The sequence below is a fragment of the Lytechinus variegatus genome, chromosome 14 (genome assembly GCF_018143015.1).
Source record: "Lytechinus variegatus isolate NC3 chromosome 14, Lvar_3.0, whole genome shotgun sequence".
Taxonomy (NCBI): Eukaryota; Metazoa; Echinodermata; class Echinoidea; order Temnopleuroida; family Toxopneustidae; genus Lytechinus; species Lytechinus variegatus.
The window spans coordinates 19,325,517-19,346,326 of NC_054753.1; the positions used below are offsets into that span (position 1 = coordinate 19,325,517).

Sequence of the window (20,810 nt, forward strand, 5' to 3'; positions counted from 1 at the left end):
ACCTCCACAGAACATGAAATAGGTGATTCTAAACATTTTAATTGATTTCATGTAGGCTTTAATATTCTTTTGTGAATCCCTTCAGCTAAACTGGTGATTTTCACTGATCAGAGCAGGTTAATATCTTTTCATTGAGCATGAAAAGAAAACTTTTATAATCATTTCAAACCTAGCCTAGAAGATTACTTCCTCTTGCATGCTAATGTGGAATTATTATAAGATGTATACAAAATACATATCAATCATTATGATCATCTATTTGGACTTCCCTTGATGATCACTATTTTTTAAATACAGTATTGAAACTCCTTACTTTTTTCAAGTTGTAAAAAAAATCTGGAAAATAAGACAAACCATATGGTTTCATGAAATGCAGATGGGTTTGAAAAAGTAGAACCGCATTTCTTTAGAAAAAAAATTGACTAAAAAAAGGAAAAAAAAAGTGACAGTTGTGACATATATCATGTAGATATACATTTTATTAAAAAATTATAACATTTTAGCCCCATAATTTACACAAAGTTTCATTCATTCATTGTTAAGTGTTTGGAAATCATCAATTAATTCCCTAAAATATAACTTCACACAAAACCTGAAGTTTTTCAGCTCGTAAAATGCTGTGAACACTTGTACATTTCCCATCATGAAAAAAATCATAACATATTGTTCCCAATTGTATATATTGAGGTTACTTAATTGTATTGTCCTGAATGACTACCTATTAAAAGATTTTTCATAAATAAGCAAGAATTTAGGGGCAAAGCTCCTTCTGATTGATGAAAAGTTCATGTTTATTTATTCAGGCTGCCCAGTACAACACGCAAGTGCCTGTACAACACGCAAGTGCCTGTACAACACACAAGTGTCCCGTACGACACACAAGTGTCCCGTACGACACACAAGTGTCCTGTACGACACACAATTGTCCCGTGCGACACATTATTTTGTTTATGATATATTGACAGAAATATTCACCTAATAGTGGTTTCTAACCTAATGAATGTCTTAGTTTGATAGGGTTATCATTACCATCAGCCAAATAATGTGATTGAAGAAGTCAAAGTGACATAAAGTAAGAAAGTTTGGCTTCAATTTAGAGATGTCCCGTACGACACATTTTGAATGTCCCGTACGCCACAATGTTCTCGAAAATTATAATTTCCTTTATTTATTCATGAATGTTTATTTTGCTTTCTTTTATAAATGTGTTTGTTCTTGGGTAATTGAGTGTCAATTTGAGTTCAGTTTCTATGAAATTTATCTGCCCAACTCACAGACTTTTGAGTACAAACTTGAGGTTTCTAAAAATGCCACTTTTTCTGCGTCCGTACGACACATTACTATTTTTAATCTGTATTATACAGGATGTGAATTCAAGTCATGTTAAGTCTTGGTTTTTCTTACACTCTGGTAGTAGTTGATGACCACCTATAGTTACTGGAATATTTTTTTGTTTTTCTTGTCAAAAACTGTCAAATGTTCTCTAAATGTCCCGTACGACACGTATGGAATCATATCATTATTTGTTCTTTTTTTAATTCTATTTGTCCATTTATTTCTTTATTTATCCATTAATTTTATCAATCCAGTTATCAATAAATCAATAAATTACTTTATCAATAGATTAACCATTAATTTACTAAGTATTAATTAGTAAACTAATTATTATCATTACTATAGAGTTATTATTATTATTGTGTTTGTTGTTACCAGAGAGGGGATTTTATACCTCACCAGGTATAGATTCTTCGCTTTCCAAAATCATCGTATAGGGTGCATGTAGGTCGTACAATAGTGATCAAAGCGATTGAAGACTGAGGACAAATAATCTTTTCAGGAAGGAAGGATGGTTTCATCATCGAAATACACTATCCCTGCATATTCTAATTTGTTTGCTTTCTAAAACCATCATAATGTGATTATCATCAAAATACACAATTAGACCTAATACTATTCCTTGAACAGGCTCTCTGAATCATGTTGATTTAAAAATATACTACATCTACAACATAGTATCATACGAGCGACGGTAGCGAATGAAGATATCTCTCGATCATATTATTTTAAACAGCAGAATATGATTTAGTATTTTTCACCACTTAAGGTCCGGACGGAAACTATTCTGTAATATACCACCAGCATGACCAGAGGCGGAGGGAGCGACTGACTGACAGAATATCTTATTTGATGTTATTATCGAAGTATACCGTCGGCAGCGTGCGGACCAAAATAATGTTCAAGATAATCAGCATCTCGTTTCCGGAGTAATAGTGAGGTACATATGTGGTACCTATACCTGTAGCTTCTGTAGTCCGTCCCAGTGACTACAAACATAAAATATTACAACTTAAGAAAGTAGATTTTGCAAACTGAGATTTCACATTCGCTCTCAAAACATTATGAGTAAAAATTGGCCCTTTATCGGGTTAGTAAAACATAAACACGCCTGTTTGCTGAAGGAAAGAAAGAAAAAATGTATTATTTTTATCTTTTACATATTTCGTAACATGATTGTTCCCACCTATTAATATATATGCTTATGGGTACATTTTTTTTGTTTAAAGTGCAACTGACGAACTATCTATAGGTGATAGTGATGACGTCTTCTGGAGATGAATAGTAGTTCCATATTATGTTAATGACACGTTGGGAAATGTATCTCAAGGCCACTGCACACCTTACGATCGGTCTGCAAATGCCGAGTTTGGAATAGAACGTCATTTGATGCTCATATCAAGACACGGAATATCATATTGTGTAATATTCTAAATCATCGTACAAATAGCTTTGCTCAAATCTGTGACTATGCTATCATTATCATAAAAAAAACCAAATAATATCTAGTCGTAATGACGTCATAGCAATCTTACAAACTATATAAATTTGGTCTTTACTCCAAATAGAGGCTTGCAATAATCCAAAATTGTTATATTAATATTCTTTCAGTTAATTTGAACTTCTAGTAAAGAGATACTTTTTCATTCACATTTCCAGAAAATGAGCATAATGCGATTTGCTCGAAAATTCTGTTCGTGGACCAGTTAGGTGTACACCCCCTTTACAAGTTATTTCTTCACAGTTGATCTTGCCTGTGTCCTTGATTTGGGCATGGGTTGAGCTACAAAGTAGAGTATGACACAAGCCATAGCAATCTCAGTGACCCTGTATAGAATGAGAGACAGAAAAAATAGATGCTGTGAGATAAATTGGCTTAAAGGTATTGTTTAATTTTGTGAACAGCCGATTTAAAAAATTCTCAAACCAAAATGAAACATGTGTACAAGTGGATGTATTAGAAGTAATAAACCCTGAAAACAACCATTATTGAGAATGAAAAGCTAAAACTACAAGGCAAATCCCGATTTTGTAAATAGGCGTCTTATAGACGCCTAAATAGTACACATAATTGGATGAAATCATTAAGATGGTGTTTCCGGTCGCTTTATATTTCAATTTTTGAAGCACTAAATAATTATTTTCGAACACAATTTTTTCTGGGCTTCATTTTTGTAACATAGGCCTATCACAGACACAGGTGACAAGTGTGACCTTCTATTGCTCAGATTTTTTAAAAAGTCAAACCAATGTTAACCAATCACTTTAACGTGCTTAAAGGAAAATTAAACTCTAGAATCAAGTTTGCTTTAGTGTAAAAGCAGAAAAATCAACGAATAAGAGGAACGAAAGTTTGAGAACAATTGGATAAACATTAAGAAAGTTTATGAGCTTTTGAATTGAGACCACAATGCGTTATGGGGCATCCTCACATTGGCAATGCCATATGCAATGTCACACTTGGATGTTTTTTTCTCCAAATACATTAGATGTTGTGTAAATTATCAGTGTACAAATTAATGAGTTGTAAATGTGTGACATCAAACTTCTTGATCGTTGTCTTGCCAAAGGGACAATCTCCATAAAATCTCAACTCGTAAAAATCTCATAGCTTTCTTAACATTTGTCATGGATGTGGCTCTCAATCTGTCAACGATATTACCCTTTGATTTTTCAGTTTTCCACACAAGCTTATTGAAGATTTCATTCTTCTTAGATTTCTTAAATCAAAAGCGTGTCGTTAACATTTTTTAAATCCCACCATAGGGCCTACTTTTGAAAAAAAAGCGATATCTTTTTAATAGCCCGAAGTGCTCTCTCCATCGTTTAAATGACTTTGTTTTATTCAAGAGCTAATTTCGGTATCGGAATGGCGATGATATTTGCCACCAACAGGTTCGGTGCCATACTTCCCATAGGCGATGGCGGACAGTTGGTGACCGTCTAATACGATATTTCAAGTAATGCAAAAATGAAGAAAAAGAGGAGGAGAATGTCATAAGAGACCTACTAGTATTCTTTACAAGTGCTAAATCATGATCAATATCTTATTCCCATACAGACACTTGTTTTCCTTATCTACCACAAAGTGCTCTTTTGTTAGTTTGATTTACCCTTATTGTCTTCCCTTTCCTCTTTTCTCTATAAGTTATTTTACTTAAAAATTAATTGTGCTGGGTTCTTTGCTATAATAGGCCTATTATATTTTTTTTATCTAATGATTGGATATGCACTATAATCATAAACTTATCAATTCATATTTTGTGACCCGATCCCAGAGAAGGCGCCAGGGAATTTGACAGAGAATCGTGTTTGGAAAGGTAGAGGCGAAAAGGGCAGCACAATCGTTTCATTTTATTGGAAAAAAAGGTTTCCCCTCTTCTTTTTAATGTTTTTAAAAGATTTCTTTTACTTCAAAACAGATTGCACATACCTGAAGCAGTTATAGAAGACAAACAGCCAATATTCGGAATTCTTCAAGATGTGGGTACCGGGAAACACAGACAAGACGAAGAAAATGTTGAGGATGGCTGCGATGCAACTTGTCAAAGTAGTAACCACAGTGATACGGGTGACCTTCCTCGTCAGTCTCGCTCTCTTGCCCATGTCTGTCGAGGTAGAATGAGCTGAACGACTGTTGCCTCGTTGAGGGTGCTTTAGTTGTCCCGAAGGTCCAGTTTGCTTGGTTTCGATGCTCTGTCTCTGGTCGAAGGACAGCTTGTGATCAGAGTCCTGGTGTATTTTCATGTCCATTGTATTCTTGGAGTCACAATTGGAACTACTTGGTCGGTGATCCGTAGTTTTAAGGGAGTCGCCATCTTTTGAAGTGGCAAAAGATTCAGATGACACGACGGAGAGTCCTTTGGTGTCATTCATTTCCATCTTGTCTCGGCTGCTGCCACATCGAGAGAGGGAAAAGAGGAAGTTTCTTGCAGCGCCGAACACTGTTGACCGAATAGGTTTACTAGGACCGGAAGCAAGAGAATTTATGCAGTCGCAATTTCCGTTAGTGCTTGTCTTTTTGGTGACTTCTTCCATTGTCCCGACATCCAACAAAGCAGGATCAAGCTGTTGCTTAAGGGAGGCTTTACTGACTTTGTAATCAAGCTTTTCATCGGGGTTCTCATCAATAGGCCTAATATATGGATTTGTAAGTTTTGTATTGCTGATTTTGATTTTGTCATAAGTATTGTCAAGAGTTCGATCAGAAGACGATTTGTCACAGTTTCCATCCATTGACTCTTCCACTTTACGTTTGTTCATGTTCTCATCATTCTTGTTGTCTTTGTGAGTTGGCGAACGTCCTCTTGTTGAAATACTGACCAGAGTTTTCCCCGTCTCCTTGATCGCCTTGCTGATTCTGTACATCAAAACGATTGCAGAACAGCAGAGAAATAGTTCCCAGACGACGAAGAACCCATGGCACATCACAATTAACAAGATCTCATTCCGCGTAAGTTCGATTATTGCGCTGGCGATGATCACCAAACCTAGGTGAGTGGCGGCTATGGTCAAAAGCACCCTCAAGCTCCTGCTGCGGGATTGCACAGTCAGTTTGACCTGTCCGACTTCACGAAACACCCACAGGATCATCGCGAAGCAAGTCGTCATACATGGGAACGGGATATTGAAGAGAATATTGTTGACTACCACTGGAAAAAATCCCGACACATTGTAGGGATTTACAAAGAGATAGAGCGCCCTGAGCAGACAAAGAATCACCACTAGGATGTTGACGAACAGGAGGAACGGTTTGGTGGTGGATACTCTGCCCTGCTTTCTGCGTAGCATGAGGATGGTTGATCTGACAGCGAAGATGGCAATGAACAAGAAGATTGTCCCTAGTCCATAGCAGTGAAGATCCCACCAGATTCCAAGGGTGCTGGAAAAGTCATACTGCGGTTCTGCATCTGGCGTCTGGTTACCAAAGAGATGATCATTTGGTCCATCATCGTTGACATCAGGACCTGGCTCTCCAAAGATTTCAGGCTCTGTGTTGGATTCTGGCTCTCCAAACATTCCAGGCTCTGCGGTGGGTTCTGGCTCTCCAAACATTCCAGGCTCTGCGGTGGGTTCTGGCTCTATGTTGGGTTCAGGCTCAACGTTAGGCTCAGGCTCAACATGGGTTTCTGGCTCAACGCTGATTTCCGGTTCTGGCTCAGCCATTATGTACTATTAAAAAAACACACACAAACAAACAGACGTTGAACAAATCGAATAGGCAAATATTCTTATTAAAGAAAGATGTAAATGAAAACTTGGAGAGCGTTTTCTTGAAAGGACTTGTCAGACGATATATCCGGCAACGAATGTGCCAGCTGACCGCACAATGTGGGAACTGTGTTTCTGACAAAAATCAATGAAAGTTTTCAGATCTGGCAACATGACGGACAATATCTGTTGATGAAACGCTCTCCTGCATTGGTTAGCAGAAAAAATACTTATTTAGACGATAATAATTAAATTGTATCTACAAAATTACATCACATGAACAGTGGGCCTAATTAATTTCGAGATTGCCTCATTTAGTTTCAATACCGAGAGAACATTGAATGATTTTTGTTTTGACCTATGAATATATTTTTGGAAACGATGGACATCATAATGATAACGTTTTCCACGAACCACCAAAATGCCACACTGCGTAAAACGTTACTCCCATCAGCAGCTTTGAATGAATGACAATAAGCGATCTACCGATAGATGCAGTTACACCAACAAAAACGATATTTTTTTTACATCATGGAATGGTACTAGTATGTCATTGGTATTAAAGTAAGCTTTGATCGGTCAGGAGTCGGTCCTATGTGACTGTGGCGTAAAAGGCAAAGAAGTTTAATTGAATATGCATTCACTACCTTGGTGATTATCAAACATAGTGGTATTCTTCCCGCGCTTGACATCAGTCGATAATTGTTCCGTTTATTTTATCGACCGATTGCTCATACGAATGATCAACGATTGCTTAATTAGCTTAGCATAATAGAGTTTAATTCCAATTAAGACGGAATGTTCTGGATTGAAAAAAAAATCGGATCGGCAATGGTTAATTTTGGTATACAGCTAAATTGTGCGTTTTATTCCTATAAACTTGATAAAGCGTATTGATACGAAATTCCAATGAAAGAGAGGTCGTATTTCAAATTTCAAAATGCGTGAAAATTTACCATCTTACACTGTATCAATCAATATTTTTTTTAAAACATACACATTTGATGTGTTTATTCATACTTCAAGTAAAACAGAAAAAGTGCACAAGGACGAAACTACTGGCTTATTAATGTTTAAATGAAGGTTTTATGCTAACCATTTCAGTCAACATACGGCATATTCTAGTTTAAAAAAAAGGCCGACTCTAGTAATGAAAGCTAAGAAACTGATAGCGGTACAGCTTCTTGATTAATTAAAGTACGATCATCACTAACCTACATTACATTATTTTGTAGGAGCATTTTAAATAATTTTTCAACTAATAATATGAAGAAGATTGGACTTGATATTTATTTACTCTGGACTGAAGGATGATATAATTAGTATCTATGAGGGAAAAAATGAGAAGACTAGCATATCATACATAGATCCTACAGGGGGCAGGGACAAAAGGGTGATCATCCTTTTGATTTTGATGAAACAAATGATGGAAGAAATATAAAGAATGTCGGGAAAAGTAGAACATGGAAACATGATGCCTTGCTGGTAAAACTATGCCCATTCCCTTAAAAAAAGGTTTCCATTCCCCTTTTTAATATTGCGAAAGTCGCTTTCAGCCTCCGTGTTATTTTTCAGACAACCTCCTCATTCACCTCCTGCATAGACCCGCTATAATATTTTTGTGTGCGTTGTTGCAGAAATCGATAAAGAACTGAGAAACCGGTTGTAATCATTAGTAGGATTACTTTCAATTTCTTCTTCGATTCAATTCTTTATTCCATTTCCATTAAAACATAATACAAAGTAATATAAAGTAATACAAATCAAATACAATTTTACAGACGAGCATTCTTACTTCGTAAAGCAAAAAAGGTATGATATTTAGCATAAATGGACACGAGGGGGGGGGGGGGTCCAACTAAAAGGCAAAGCTTGTTAAGTGTGGATCCCCCTTGGAAATGAAGAAAATATAATATTTCAGATATGCGTTTATATACAGGACAGAAAAAAGAGAAGGAACAAAAAGGTCGAAATCATATTGATGTAAGCGTAATTACAGAACAAGTGCAAAGTTATTCACACAGAGTGGTCTTCGCTGTGAAGGATATAGGCAGGAGAAAAAGCAGAAAGTGAGAGGGCATGACAAGAGACAATACAGTACAAGACAAGATAACATAATAAGTAAAAAAGTACTTATTAACAGTAATATAATGATCGTACTAAGAGAGTAGAAATACATGTGCTAATAAGATAAAAAAAACCCAAACAAACAGAATATCACGCTAGGAGAGAGGTTCTGAAGGGATAACATTAATTAAAGGACTTGTTTAAAAGGCTCATCAGAATAATGGAAGTTCTTTTCCGATTTTTCATTTTCTCACAGAACGGGCTTTCATCGACAAGCTTGGGATCTATTGCTATTAACAAGGTACTGTAATAATAGAAACTCATTAGCCGATTTTCTCCCTTAATAAATGCCCCTTTCTCTTTCCAATGTCGCTTTCACCCTCTATGATATTTTACATAGAAGTTTTACCTTCACATACACTTCCCACAAACACGCACACACCCACACACTCCTATAATTTCCTTTGCGCATTGTAGCGGAAATTGATAAAGAATTAAGGGAATGAATTATAGTTATTGATGGGATAACTTATTGAGGTGATATACTGCTCGTATTAAGAGAGGAGGTATACTCATCATAACCTTGTAGTTGAACAATAGAATAAATTACTTTTGTGCGAGAAGAACGGTTCTGAAGGATAACACTAAGTGCATGATTTGTATATAAAAGGCACCACAGAACAATGGCAAGGTATTCCGCATTCTCACAGAATGAGCTGGATTTTTTAATGAAAAACACACACACACACAGGATGAAAGAGATAACTTGGGATGTATTGTTATTGCCAATGTAGGCTATACGTAATAACACAAACTCATTATTCGAGTTTTGTTTTCGTAATAAATGCCAATTCGATGTAGACTTAAACAGCTGTTTAGGGAAAACCTAATGAGAATCAATGCGTAAATTCAAACCATTCAGAGAGAACGCATGTATTAAAGAAACCCCCCTGAGTTATAATGACCAACCCATTGTGTTTTATTAATGATTTGATATGCTACAACAATAACAAAAGGGCTAATTACAATTATAATATTGAAGACAGTAATTATTCACAATGCTGTACAAATGAAGAGAAATATTGCCAAATAAAAAGAATAAAGATGTATATGAATATAGTCAACAGAAGGGTTGTAGTGATGCAACAATTACGGCATCAACAATTAAAGTTCATAAGTTATCTTAATTCATGCTAAATAACTCTAATCATAATTTGTCCATACAAGTCCACGCATAAAAATATAAAATCAAAGATATGTACAGGGTGACCAGATTTCACAAAATGAATTACGGAACAATCAACATAAAGGATCAACAAAGATACACAGTGTTAGACTTGTGAAAAATATAAGAATTGAAAGGAGGGTAAACGAAAGAATGAAGGAGAGGAAGAAAAGACAAAAGAAAAGAGATGAATTGAAAAGAAAGAAAGAAAAAACGAAATGAAGAGAAAAAATGAAAGAAAGTTATAAAAGAAGGATGAAAGAATAAAAGAGAGAGAAAAGGTTACCGTCATTCTTTGAAATGAATATAGAAAGAAAGAAAAAGAAAGGAAGAGAAGATGAATAAATGTGTGAAAGACAAAATAAAGGAGAGAAAGGAAAAAAGAAAATAAGAAAAAATGGGTGGAAAGAAAGAGTGAAGGAAAGAAAAATGTTTCCTTCATTCTTTGGAAAAAAGAAACAAACAAAGAAAGAAGAAAACAGGAAGGGAGGAAGGAAGGAAGGTGAAGAAATAAGGGAAAAGAATTAGAAGGGAAAATGAAATAGATAATGAAAGAAAGGAGGGAAGAGGGGGAGGAAAGAATGAAGGGAAGAGAGAATGAAAGAAAGAAAATAATGGAAGGAGAGAAAGTACGAAAAAATTAAGGGAGAAGGAAGCATAGAAAAGTTTAAGGAAAGAAAGAATGAATTCAGGAAATAGAAAATGGAAATTTAATAAAGGAAAGTAACAGAAAGAAGGAAAGAAAGACAAATGGACAGAGAGAGAAAGGTTCAGGAAAAAAGAAGATCGGAAATAAAGATAGATGAAACAAAAAAGGGTAAGCAGAAAAGGACATAAAGATGAACAAAGAATGATACAAAAGAAAGAAAGAGGAAAAAAGTTCAAACTTCAAGCAAACAAAAAATCCAGTCATCTAACAAAAATCAGAACGATATTTGATGTTTTTTAATACATTTTTAGAATTTTGAAAAACTAAAATATTTTAGATAATAAATTTCAAACTGAAACATTGTCAAACTTAAAAATTAGATGAAACATAGCGGCATCATACACAAAAAGACTCAAAACGAAAGCTGAAACAACAAGATCTAGTTATGAAAACTCAATAATTTGTTCCACCGATTACATCTCCAATTTAGTTTTATTGTTACATGTATCTCTGCTTCGTCATCTGTTGGTTATTTGATGAAAATTCATCACTTTTAAATGTATTAACTACATTTTTTTTCAATATTCTTAAATACGGGACAAATAGGCGTCCCGGGGAGGGTTTGTCGGGACGCCGGAAAAAGGACCAAAATACGGGACAATTCCGGGAAATACTGGAGTCTGGTCACTGGCAGGGAGTAAAATGAAACAATGATCAAGTTTTAAACAATTATGACCAAGGTACAGTTATAGCCCCCCCCCCTCTTACACATGAGATCAAAGGGATCATTGGTATAAAATCCAGCATTGTAAAGACCCAATTTTTAGGGGGCCGAAGACAACGTATAAGTCAAAATTTCTAAATCTTCGAAAAACTTCAACAATCTAGTTCAACTCCCTTTCCTTTCTTTTCTTGTCCTGTCTTTCTTTTCTTTTACTTCATTTTGATTTATTTCTTCTCTTCTTTTTTTGTTTTCTTTTATTTTTGTCAGTGGATCGTTTGGGAGTCAAGTATCGCCTATGCCTCTTTCATCTATATATCAGTGGGTATCATACTTCATGATGATATGGATTATAAGTCAATAAAAGAGTTTGGTATGATCATTCACAATCTCTCTCCTAAGTTGGTCTCTTAGAAGGTAAAGGGTGTATGAAATAAATATGCCTATTTTAATACTGATGGCCACCACATTATGATTTGATATGATGCATGAAGATCATAACGTAGTAGTTCTTATAATTCCATGTGCGGGAGTGCGTTGGTGGTAAATTAAGACAAACGGTACATAATTATTTACACACGACACAACCGTATAGCCTCTCCCACACGCCGTAGATCCAATAATAGGCATGCACATAAAAGCACACGAACGCCGCACTCGCAAAATACTTACAAATCAATCACCCACATCCACACACATTCCCTGAACCTGGGCACATTCAAAATATCATACATCTTCCATGTTTGACCCCCATTCCCATTCACTTCTACAGTGCGTCCCCCCCAAAACTATACACTTTTGAAATGGCTGCCAAATAAAAAATCTAGCACTTTGGGGAAAAAGACTCACATATATCATGTATATGGAAAGCCAATAAAGTCAACTTTCAAATGACACCAAAAAGTTGGATAACTATTCATGCTTGAGCGAGCACTGCCCCCTGAAACAAAGGGTATGAAAATTAGGGTGGGCTGGAATTAGCCTTCCAATTAATGTCAGTTTTTGAGAGGCAAATCCTTTCGAACTTGCAAAGTAAAGAGTGTTGTGATAAATGATCAACCGTGATCAGTTTTGATAACTTAAGCAAATTTTATGAATTATTAAATTGAACTTTAATGCATGAGTGAACACAAATTACACTTTTGGGGCAGCATTTCAACTTTATCATGGGGATCTCAGCAATGTGTTCATGGGAGTCGGCCAGTCGGGAGAATAGGGGGTGAGATAGGGCTAAGTGGGAGAGGTAGGTTGATGGAATAAAGGTCAACAGAACATTCAGCCCCGCCCCCTCCCTTTTTCCCGCCCTCCCCTCCTGTTGAGAGACTGATCGCTATGTACGCGTGAAGTCCAGAGCAGAATGTTTGGTTTAATGCTTAATTCTGAATTAGGACATCAACTTTTTTCTATCAATCATTTAATCAACAATTTATCAGTAAAACAATTCATTCAATGTGCAATGTGATCAATCAAAATTTTTTTTTCCAATAAATTATTTCATTAATCATCATAATCATTAAATTTCTTGGTAATCGTTCAAACTGACCATCAGCCACCGGTCACTTGGCAGTTAAGTTTTGAATAGGCTACAATCCAGGAAGTGAGACAGAGAGAGAGGGGAGGGGATGGGGGGCTGGGAAATGGAGGTGGAGATGGGAGGCTACATGTGAAATTTGGAAAAGGACAAAAAGAAGAGGAATGCCCATTTAACCAAGTCTTAGCATATCTCGTCCTCTTGCTTGTAACAGGTACCATCACATTACTTCACGAACACACTTCTGAGGTCCACAAGATGAATATGCTACACTAAAATTACAATTCCTGTTCACTCATGCATTACATTTCAATTTAGTAATTCATGAAATTTGCCTATTAAAACCAAAACTTATCTCACTCTTGAATACCATAACGCCCTTAGCTTTGTAATTTCCAAAGGACTAACCTCTCAAAAAACTGTAAGGCTAATTCCTGCCCAGCCTAGCCAAGCTTAGTCTCTCAGGAGGAGAGAAGTGGGGGGGGGGGAGGGGTTGCTAAATATTCTGTTGACCTTTGCCCCATCAACTTACTTCACCTACCTAAGTCATATTACCCCCTCTTCTCCTGACTGTCATGAACACATTGTTGAGATCCACATGATAAGGATGCACTAAAACTTGAAAGTCATGATCACTCATGCATTAAATTTCAATTTATTAACGCATGAAATTTTCACAAACAACAAACTGATCACATCTGATCTTTAATTCATCAAATAACCTTCAACTTTGCAAGTACCAAACGAAAAAACCTGAAAGAAATTGGAAGGCTAATTCCAGCCCATCCTAATTTGCATACCCTTTGTTTCAGTGGGCAGTGCTCGCTCAAGCATGAACAGTTTTCCAACTTTTTGGTGTCAGTTGAAAGTTGACTTTATTGGCTTTCCATATCTATTAGTCTTTCCCCCCAAAGTGCTACATTTTTTATTTGGCAGCCATTTTAAAAGTGTATAGTTTTTTTTGGGACGCACTGTAGATATATATTACCTATATAACGCATTATGACACCTCCACACTCGCACGCACACCCCCACACCCTGACAACCCTTTCTCTCATACCGATACACCCTCAGACACACACTTTTCATAAATCAATCATTCACAACAAAACACATTCTCAAAAACGCCCACTCTCACAGGCGCGCGCACCCACCCCTTCACATATTTTGTGTTACATTACTACAAAAGCCTACATGTACATCAACAGTAAAACAATCTATTTGAAATTGTTACCCTATATAGCTCTTTCGCACGCTTTTTCACTAAATAGACATGAGACAGATACAAGATTATATGAAGGGCGGAAGTTTAAAAAGCTGATATATCTGGGCATATAAGCTTTTTATGATAAATTGCAATGTTATACTTAACCCGGATGGTGTATTATAAAAAAAAGACGTATATCCGCAATCAATGGTACCAGGAAATATGATATCGAGGCATGGACATACGGAGAACCTACCATATCAATAAATGTAATAATTTTTTTTAGGGGGGGGGGGGGTTAACTAGGTCATTTGATACATAATGCGGGATGATATCATTTATCGCATTGTTTCCAGTTAAATCTGTCAGCGAAAATTCCCAAGGACGATCCTGAAATTGATAGCTTGAGGTGATTTTTTAAAAAAAGCCTTAAATATTTCATACAGGGCATTTAAAAGGTGAATCTACCTTCATATTCTTAAAACCGGACCGTGAATGGCCTAATGAGCAAAAAAAAAAAGGGGGACCTTTTTCATTTAAACTTTTTTCATACAAAAATCATTCCGTTTCAGAGATATTCAGAAAATGATTTTATATTTCATTCTTTTCTCTCCTTTTCTTTCCCTTTTCTCTTTTGTTTCTTAGTGGTGAAACTTCTGGGGTCCATGGCGCCGTTAAGCCCCCATATATATATATATATATGTCAGTGAAACCAGGTATACATACTTCACCTTGGTGGAGAAAGGCAAACTAGCAAATGAGGAATAATGTTAGCACAAGGGTAGGGGCCGGGTTATTATGGCAGGGGGGGGGGTGGGAATGCATGCCAATTGAATTATAAGGTAGTGTTACACAATCTATATCTCATTTTCCCCTTTTCTATTTATTGCTCGTTTCCAGTTATCTTTCACTATTTTGAAATCATGGGGGGGGGGGGGGCGCTCGACCCTGCCCCAGAATGCCGCCCCTAAACAATTTGAACCAATGAAAAAAAAACCTTGAACCAAGCAATGATTTCATGATTCCCAGCAGGCGGCCAACTATTAATGAGTTCGGAAACATCTTAAAGGTATTGTTTAACTTTGTGAGCAGCCGATTTAAAAAATTCTCAAAACCAAGATAAAACATGTGTACAAGTAATTAGAGCTAATAAACCCAGAAAACAACCATTATTGAGAATGAAAAGATAAAACTACAAGGCAAACCCCGATTTTGTAAATAGGCGTCTTATAGACGCCTAAATAGTACACATAAGTGTATGGGATGAAATTAAGATGGTGTTTCCGGTCACTTTATATTTCAATTTTTGAAGCACTAAATAATAATTTTCGAACGCAATTTTTTCTGGGCTTCATTTTTGTAACATATCACAGACACAGGTGACAAGTGTGACCTTCTAGCTCAGATTTTTTAAAAGTCAAACCTATGTTAACCAATCACTTTAATCTTATAATATATAGATTCCATAGTACTTTCCCGTTGTCCACAGTATTTATCTGAATTTGTTGATATATCCATCGAGCTGAATTAATATTAGCTTTCACTGTTCACTCTTAGATAAATATGGTCAATGGATATACATCCTAAATCGAGATCGATTAACCGAATATTTATCTACTCTTTATCTGTGGGACGCAAGAAAAGATTGAACCTGATGATGGTGGTGATGGGTCTTTTATCGTCGTGACGTAAAACTATTGATGTTTTGGAGGAGCATTGATATTGGCTGAGAATGAAATGCCTATTCCATATTCAACCCTCTTATTCATCTTATGAAAAATCATCCATTATGCAAATATTAGTAAGCATATCATAATACCGATAAGCCCCCCCCCCCAAAAAAAAAAACGAAGAAACTTAAAGAAAAAACAATACAAAACAAAATAAAGAAGTGATTTTAGACTGTATTAGGACTTATAATGTGCAATTGAATACTATTTTTTTGAAAGCAAGCCCAAGCTGATAAACTCGCTCAGGGTAATGCACCAGGTTGACGAGAGAATATATATTTTTAATATTCCTTCAAAGTACTGCTCCAGGTTTACCATAAAATATTTATTTTAATAATAATTTGTAACGAGAAGATCTAAACGAATTGCAGGTGAAGCAGTGCATCATTTCCTAATCACAAAAATATGAATAATCATTCATATAGGTGTAAATATTTACATCTGAGTGGTACGCGAGCTACGTGTCGTGGTACAGCGGTTCTGACTCTCGCCTTTCAATCAGAGGGTCGTGTGTTCGAATCCCACGCGCTAGCGTCCATTGAAAAGACGTCGATCTGCATTTGCCACTCTCCACCCAGGTATTAATTGGTACCCGGGAGGATGCGAAAGTTATTGTATGTTTGAATCTGCTAGCGCCTTTTGAGCCTGCGATGAATGCAAGTGGAAATTGTGCACTTTGAAACGAATCCAATGACGGGAGTCAGTGCGGGAAAGCGCTTTGATCTATACATTGTGAAAAGCGCTATATAAAAACTGGCTAGTATTATAATTATCATAACGCTCTTATTCCCCCACAAACATGTATTTTTCATCGATTTGGATCACTCATTATGTCATTGTTAAATAAAAATTATTACTTCAACATTGCTCTAACCAATACCAAGCCTTCAAGAATGAAATGTAATGTACTAATCTAAGCGCCCTCATTGGAATAATGATATATTAAAAAAATTTACATTTTGGTAAACTACATTCTGTAAAGCTTCAATGCTTAATTTCTTTATAATTAATACTAACGGTAGAGGTTTAAAAACGGCTTCGCTAACCTCCGAAAATACATTGCTGGGTATTTAAATACAAATGATATGTCTACAATTGCATTTTGGAATAAGCTTAATCTACTTAAGTGGAAGCAATCACAGCTAAAATTATGTTTTTACTTGTTTGATTTATGGCTGCATGATCAACGCAGAAAAAGACCATGCGTACTGATGTTCATAATCCTTCCAGTAAATATCACTGGTATTCTGTGATTTTGGTGTTTTTTTATATATTACAATATAAACTTCTCAAATTTACATAATATGTAAATTTGAGAAGTTTATATTGTAATATATTTTGCACTTTTATATAAAAAAAGAATAAAAGACAGAAACAAAAAAATTGTATGTTGTTTGGTTACTATTGAAAACAATTAAATGAGTTTTGATAACAAAACTAAAATTAGCCTCTGATTCTCATACATGCAGTCACTTTTGTGTTACTTCCCCTTCTTTTTTTCAGAATTATGCATATGGTCTTGACGACTTGCTGACCGGGGATGTCCCCGGTTGTATAGGATGTCAATAGTATTGCAGTAGAAGCAGGATATTACAGTTTTTACAAACGCTCTTACACATGCATACAGTCACACACACACATTTACTTGGAGCGTTCCTTCTTCGTGCGAAGTAGTGTGCATGCCATTGGTGTGTGTGAGTAAATGTGCTTTGCGCGTGTGTGCGTGCGAGGATGAGATGTTGTGCGTTAGCAAAAAAAACACGACAATATGAATATTAGTATTGCTTCCCCCTGCATATTAGATCTGTTAATCTCTCTTAACAACCCACTAAAAACCCTCTTAAAAACCCACTTGATTGATTGCTTACAACCCACAACCCACTAAAAAACCCTCTTAAAAACCCACTTGATTGATTGCTTTTGAACGTGCATTGGGGGACATAAATCATTCAGATTTCAATTGTAGTAAGTGTTCAATTATCAAATGAATGTGGTAGGTATGTCGAAATGATTTTCTTTATCATGCTCATGAACAAAACTTGTATTAATGGTATAATTCAATCTGACCATCGTGAGCTTCAGTCACGTGGATTGGAGTGAAGATTAGTTATCTTTTGGTGGCAGTTGCTCATTCTACAGTTACACCTAAGAGACCGATTACAAATCGACAAAATATATATATATTTTTTACAACTCACAAGCCATTGGTCTATATGGCGTCAGCTTCGTTGGTGTGAGAGTACCATAAGTCACTTAAGATATAGCACATTTGTGGACTGGAGAATGGTAACCTAATCAATTTTGTTAACATTTTTTTTAATTATTTTATTTCTTCTTTTAATATCATTATTTTTGGTGGGGGGAGGGGGTATTTTCAGTGAAAATATTGATTTAAGGTAGTAGATATCATCCTCCATTTCTACTCACAGATTACATCTTTGTTATATAGTCACGAAGAAAATGAAATGCTGTATTGTTCTCGGGAAAAATATTTCTCAACTGTTGAACAAAGGTATCTGTTTTTTCTTTAAAAAAATATAAAGGGTAATGTGAATTTACTGTCTAAATGAAAGTTATACCTTTCTATTATGAATGACAAGATAATCAGGTTTATTATGAATCAGAGTACCATTAATTTAAATAATGGATATTATTTCCATATTTTGACATCTGTTTTTGTGTGCAACTTCTCATTTACAATAAATGAAATTGCGCATTCCAAAATATGGAAAAAAAATGTGATGATTGTCTAAAAAGTTCTTAACGGTGAGACTGCTAGTTATATCTCAGACCTCTTGAAATTAAAATATTGATTTCATGACCACCGGCTCGTAGCTCACAAGATATACTCACACTGCAAGTACCCTCCCACAAGATTAAAGCAACACTAGGAGATTTCTCATATCAGCCCCACAAATGCGGAACAAACTTTCCCGCGGCATTAGGAATTCAATAACTCTACATAATTTCAAATTAAAATAAAAAATATATCTATTGCAGTAGTATGTAAGCTTCTTGGAAGCTCTTCCAGCCCAATAGAATATAGAGAAATAGTTTTTGCGCTATATAAATGGAGTTTATTATCATAATTATGATATTAAAAAAGAGTTAACTTTAGGCGTATTTATATTTCACTGACTCTAAAGTAGATCCGCTGAAATTGAAATATATAAACTTCAAAAAAGTATTAGGTGAAAATGCTCCATAAGGTAATTATATGTCCAACCAACATTTGGCATTTCTTTGGGGCATTTTTATTTATCCAGTATGATGACAATTTGTTTGTGCTAACTCCCGTATAACTCGGCAGGACAGCATATTGCCCATTCTAAAGTAATTGCTGCCTATGTTTTTAACCTTACTGGACAATGTTTCCCGCTTTGGGTAAATACTGCCTCGAATTGGTTGGACAAATAAATTACCCTCTTGCTGGTTAAAATTTTACCCATTATTATTTACAGTGTAGCTTATCAAAATGAGTATTTTATAAATAACAAGGCGAATGACTTGTTTCTTTCCAATGTCAGAATGAATAGCTGGCTGAAAATATACACATATATTCGATCCTAGAAGACATAAACCCCTCAATAAGTTCTGGAAATCTGAGTGTGGCCATTAATTTCTCCCAACTCCTAATTTTACACAATGCATTATTGACACCATTTAAACGATCATTTAATTTTCTTTACGATACCATGCTTGTTATGGTCATGACGTCACGAAAAGAGCAGGATTTAAAAGTATTGGATGAAGTCTGAATTGAAAAGCTGCAAAACGATCAAAAAAGTTTTAAAATCTGAGCTTGGCCATTAATTCTCCCAAATCCTAATTTTACACAATGCATTATTGACATCATTTAAACGACCATTTAATTCTCTTTACAACGTTACCATGCTTGTTATGATCATGACATCACGAAAAGAGCAGGATTTAATAGTATTGGATGAAGTCTGAATTGAAAAGCTGTAAACCAGCAGAAATAGTCATGAAGGGTAAATAAAGTACATGATTCTTTTGTCTGTGGTGTCAATAGAGATGAAATTCCATTCAAATCAAGCCCCTAGCTACTTCTTCATTTTTTTATGTTGTGCTTTATGTAGAGATGGTTCCGTGAGATGACATGGTTTGAGTCGTGGTTTTTTCATGTATATTTGTTGGTTTGGTATGTGTTTGCTTGTGCAGAGGTGTGTTTGATTCCATGTTAATGTTGATGTTTAGGTGCATGAAAACAAATGAAACCGCTGAGAAACTCACTCATCACCACGGAAAAGAAAACAGAAACTTTCAATATTGTGTCATTTTGCAACTTTTGCATTTTGACCTTTCCCCACATTTCATGGCACTGCAATTCCATGTGACCCATAATAGTATCTTGTAGGGTATCACTTTAAAGACAATTAAATGATCTATTCATTGATATCAATCACACATTGATATTCATTAAAACCGAGGAGAAATCGATCAAAGTCAGATTTCCAAACTGTTTTTTGTGGATTTTACATTCATTCCTAATTTAAATTTGGGTTTCGTTAACATATCAATGTTTTTAGCATTATTATCTTCATAACTTTTTAACGGATTATACTTACCTATAAATTGCACAGATTGTGACAGGACAAAATAGTGTCTTTTCTTTTCGACCGAATCGGAGGTATTATTCGTAAAGAAACTCGTAAAAAGGTCGAAATAGTAACTTTCGCAGTGACCAACTCCTTAGTCACTTCGGTTTGTTTAACCGGGTCAAAAGTTATCGTTTCTTTGGACCATGTAGACCGTTCAAAGAAATTCCTTCGCAGTAACCGAAAACAGTAAAGCATTTCACATTGACCAACTCTTAAATCCCTTCGTTTTATCTGAGACAGATGTAAACTTATAAACCTGGAACCAATAAATGTTGCAGTGACCGACTCCGAATGACTGTAGTCCGATGTTGCGTCTTCATAATACACCATAAGAAAGCTGACGAGTCTATTTCGGAATCAACTTTATCGAATCTAATCAGGAAGTCGACTATCATGGTTTCTAATTCAAACTGGGTATTTTATCTGTTTGGATGATGAATGACTTTGAAATGAGTGAAGCTACCCCCGGAATCATAAAAAAACTATGGATTACATATTTGATTGTAATGCGT

General features: G+C 35.6%; 1 protein-coding gene across 1 annotated transcript; it reads right to left on the reverse strand.

Annotated features, from left to right (window-relative positions):
- Positions 1–1,538: 1,538 nt before the first annotated feature.
- On the reverse strand, positions 1,539–20,752 carry LOC121428170. Its single transcript, XM_041624776.1, has 3 exons — positions 20,266–20,752; positions 4,769–6,507; positions 1,539–3,162 (listed from the first exon to the last, which is right to left on the reverse strand). The coding sequence occupies exons 2-3, from the start codon at positions 6,499–6,501 to the stop codon at positions 3,066–3,068; spliced, it is 1,830 nt and encodes a 609-aa protein (XP_041480710.1). The 5' UTR covers positions 6,502–6,507; positions 20,266–20,752; the 3' UTR covers positions 1,539–3,065.
- Positions 20,753–20,810: the final 58 nt, after the last annotated feature.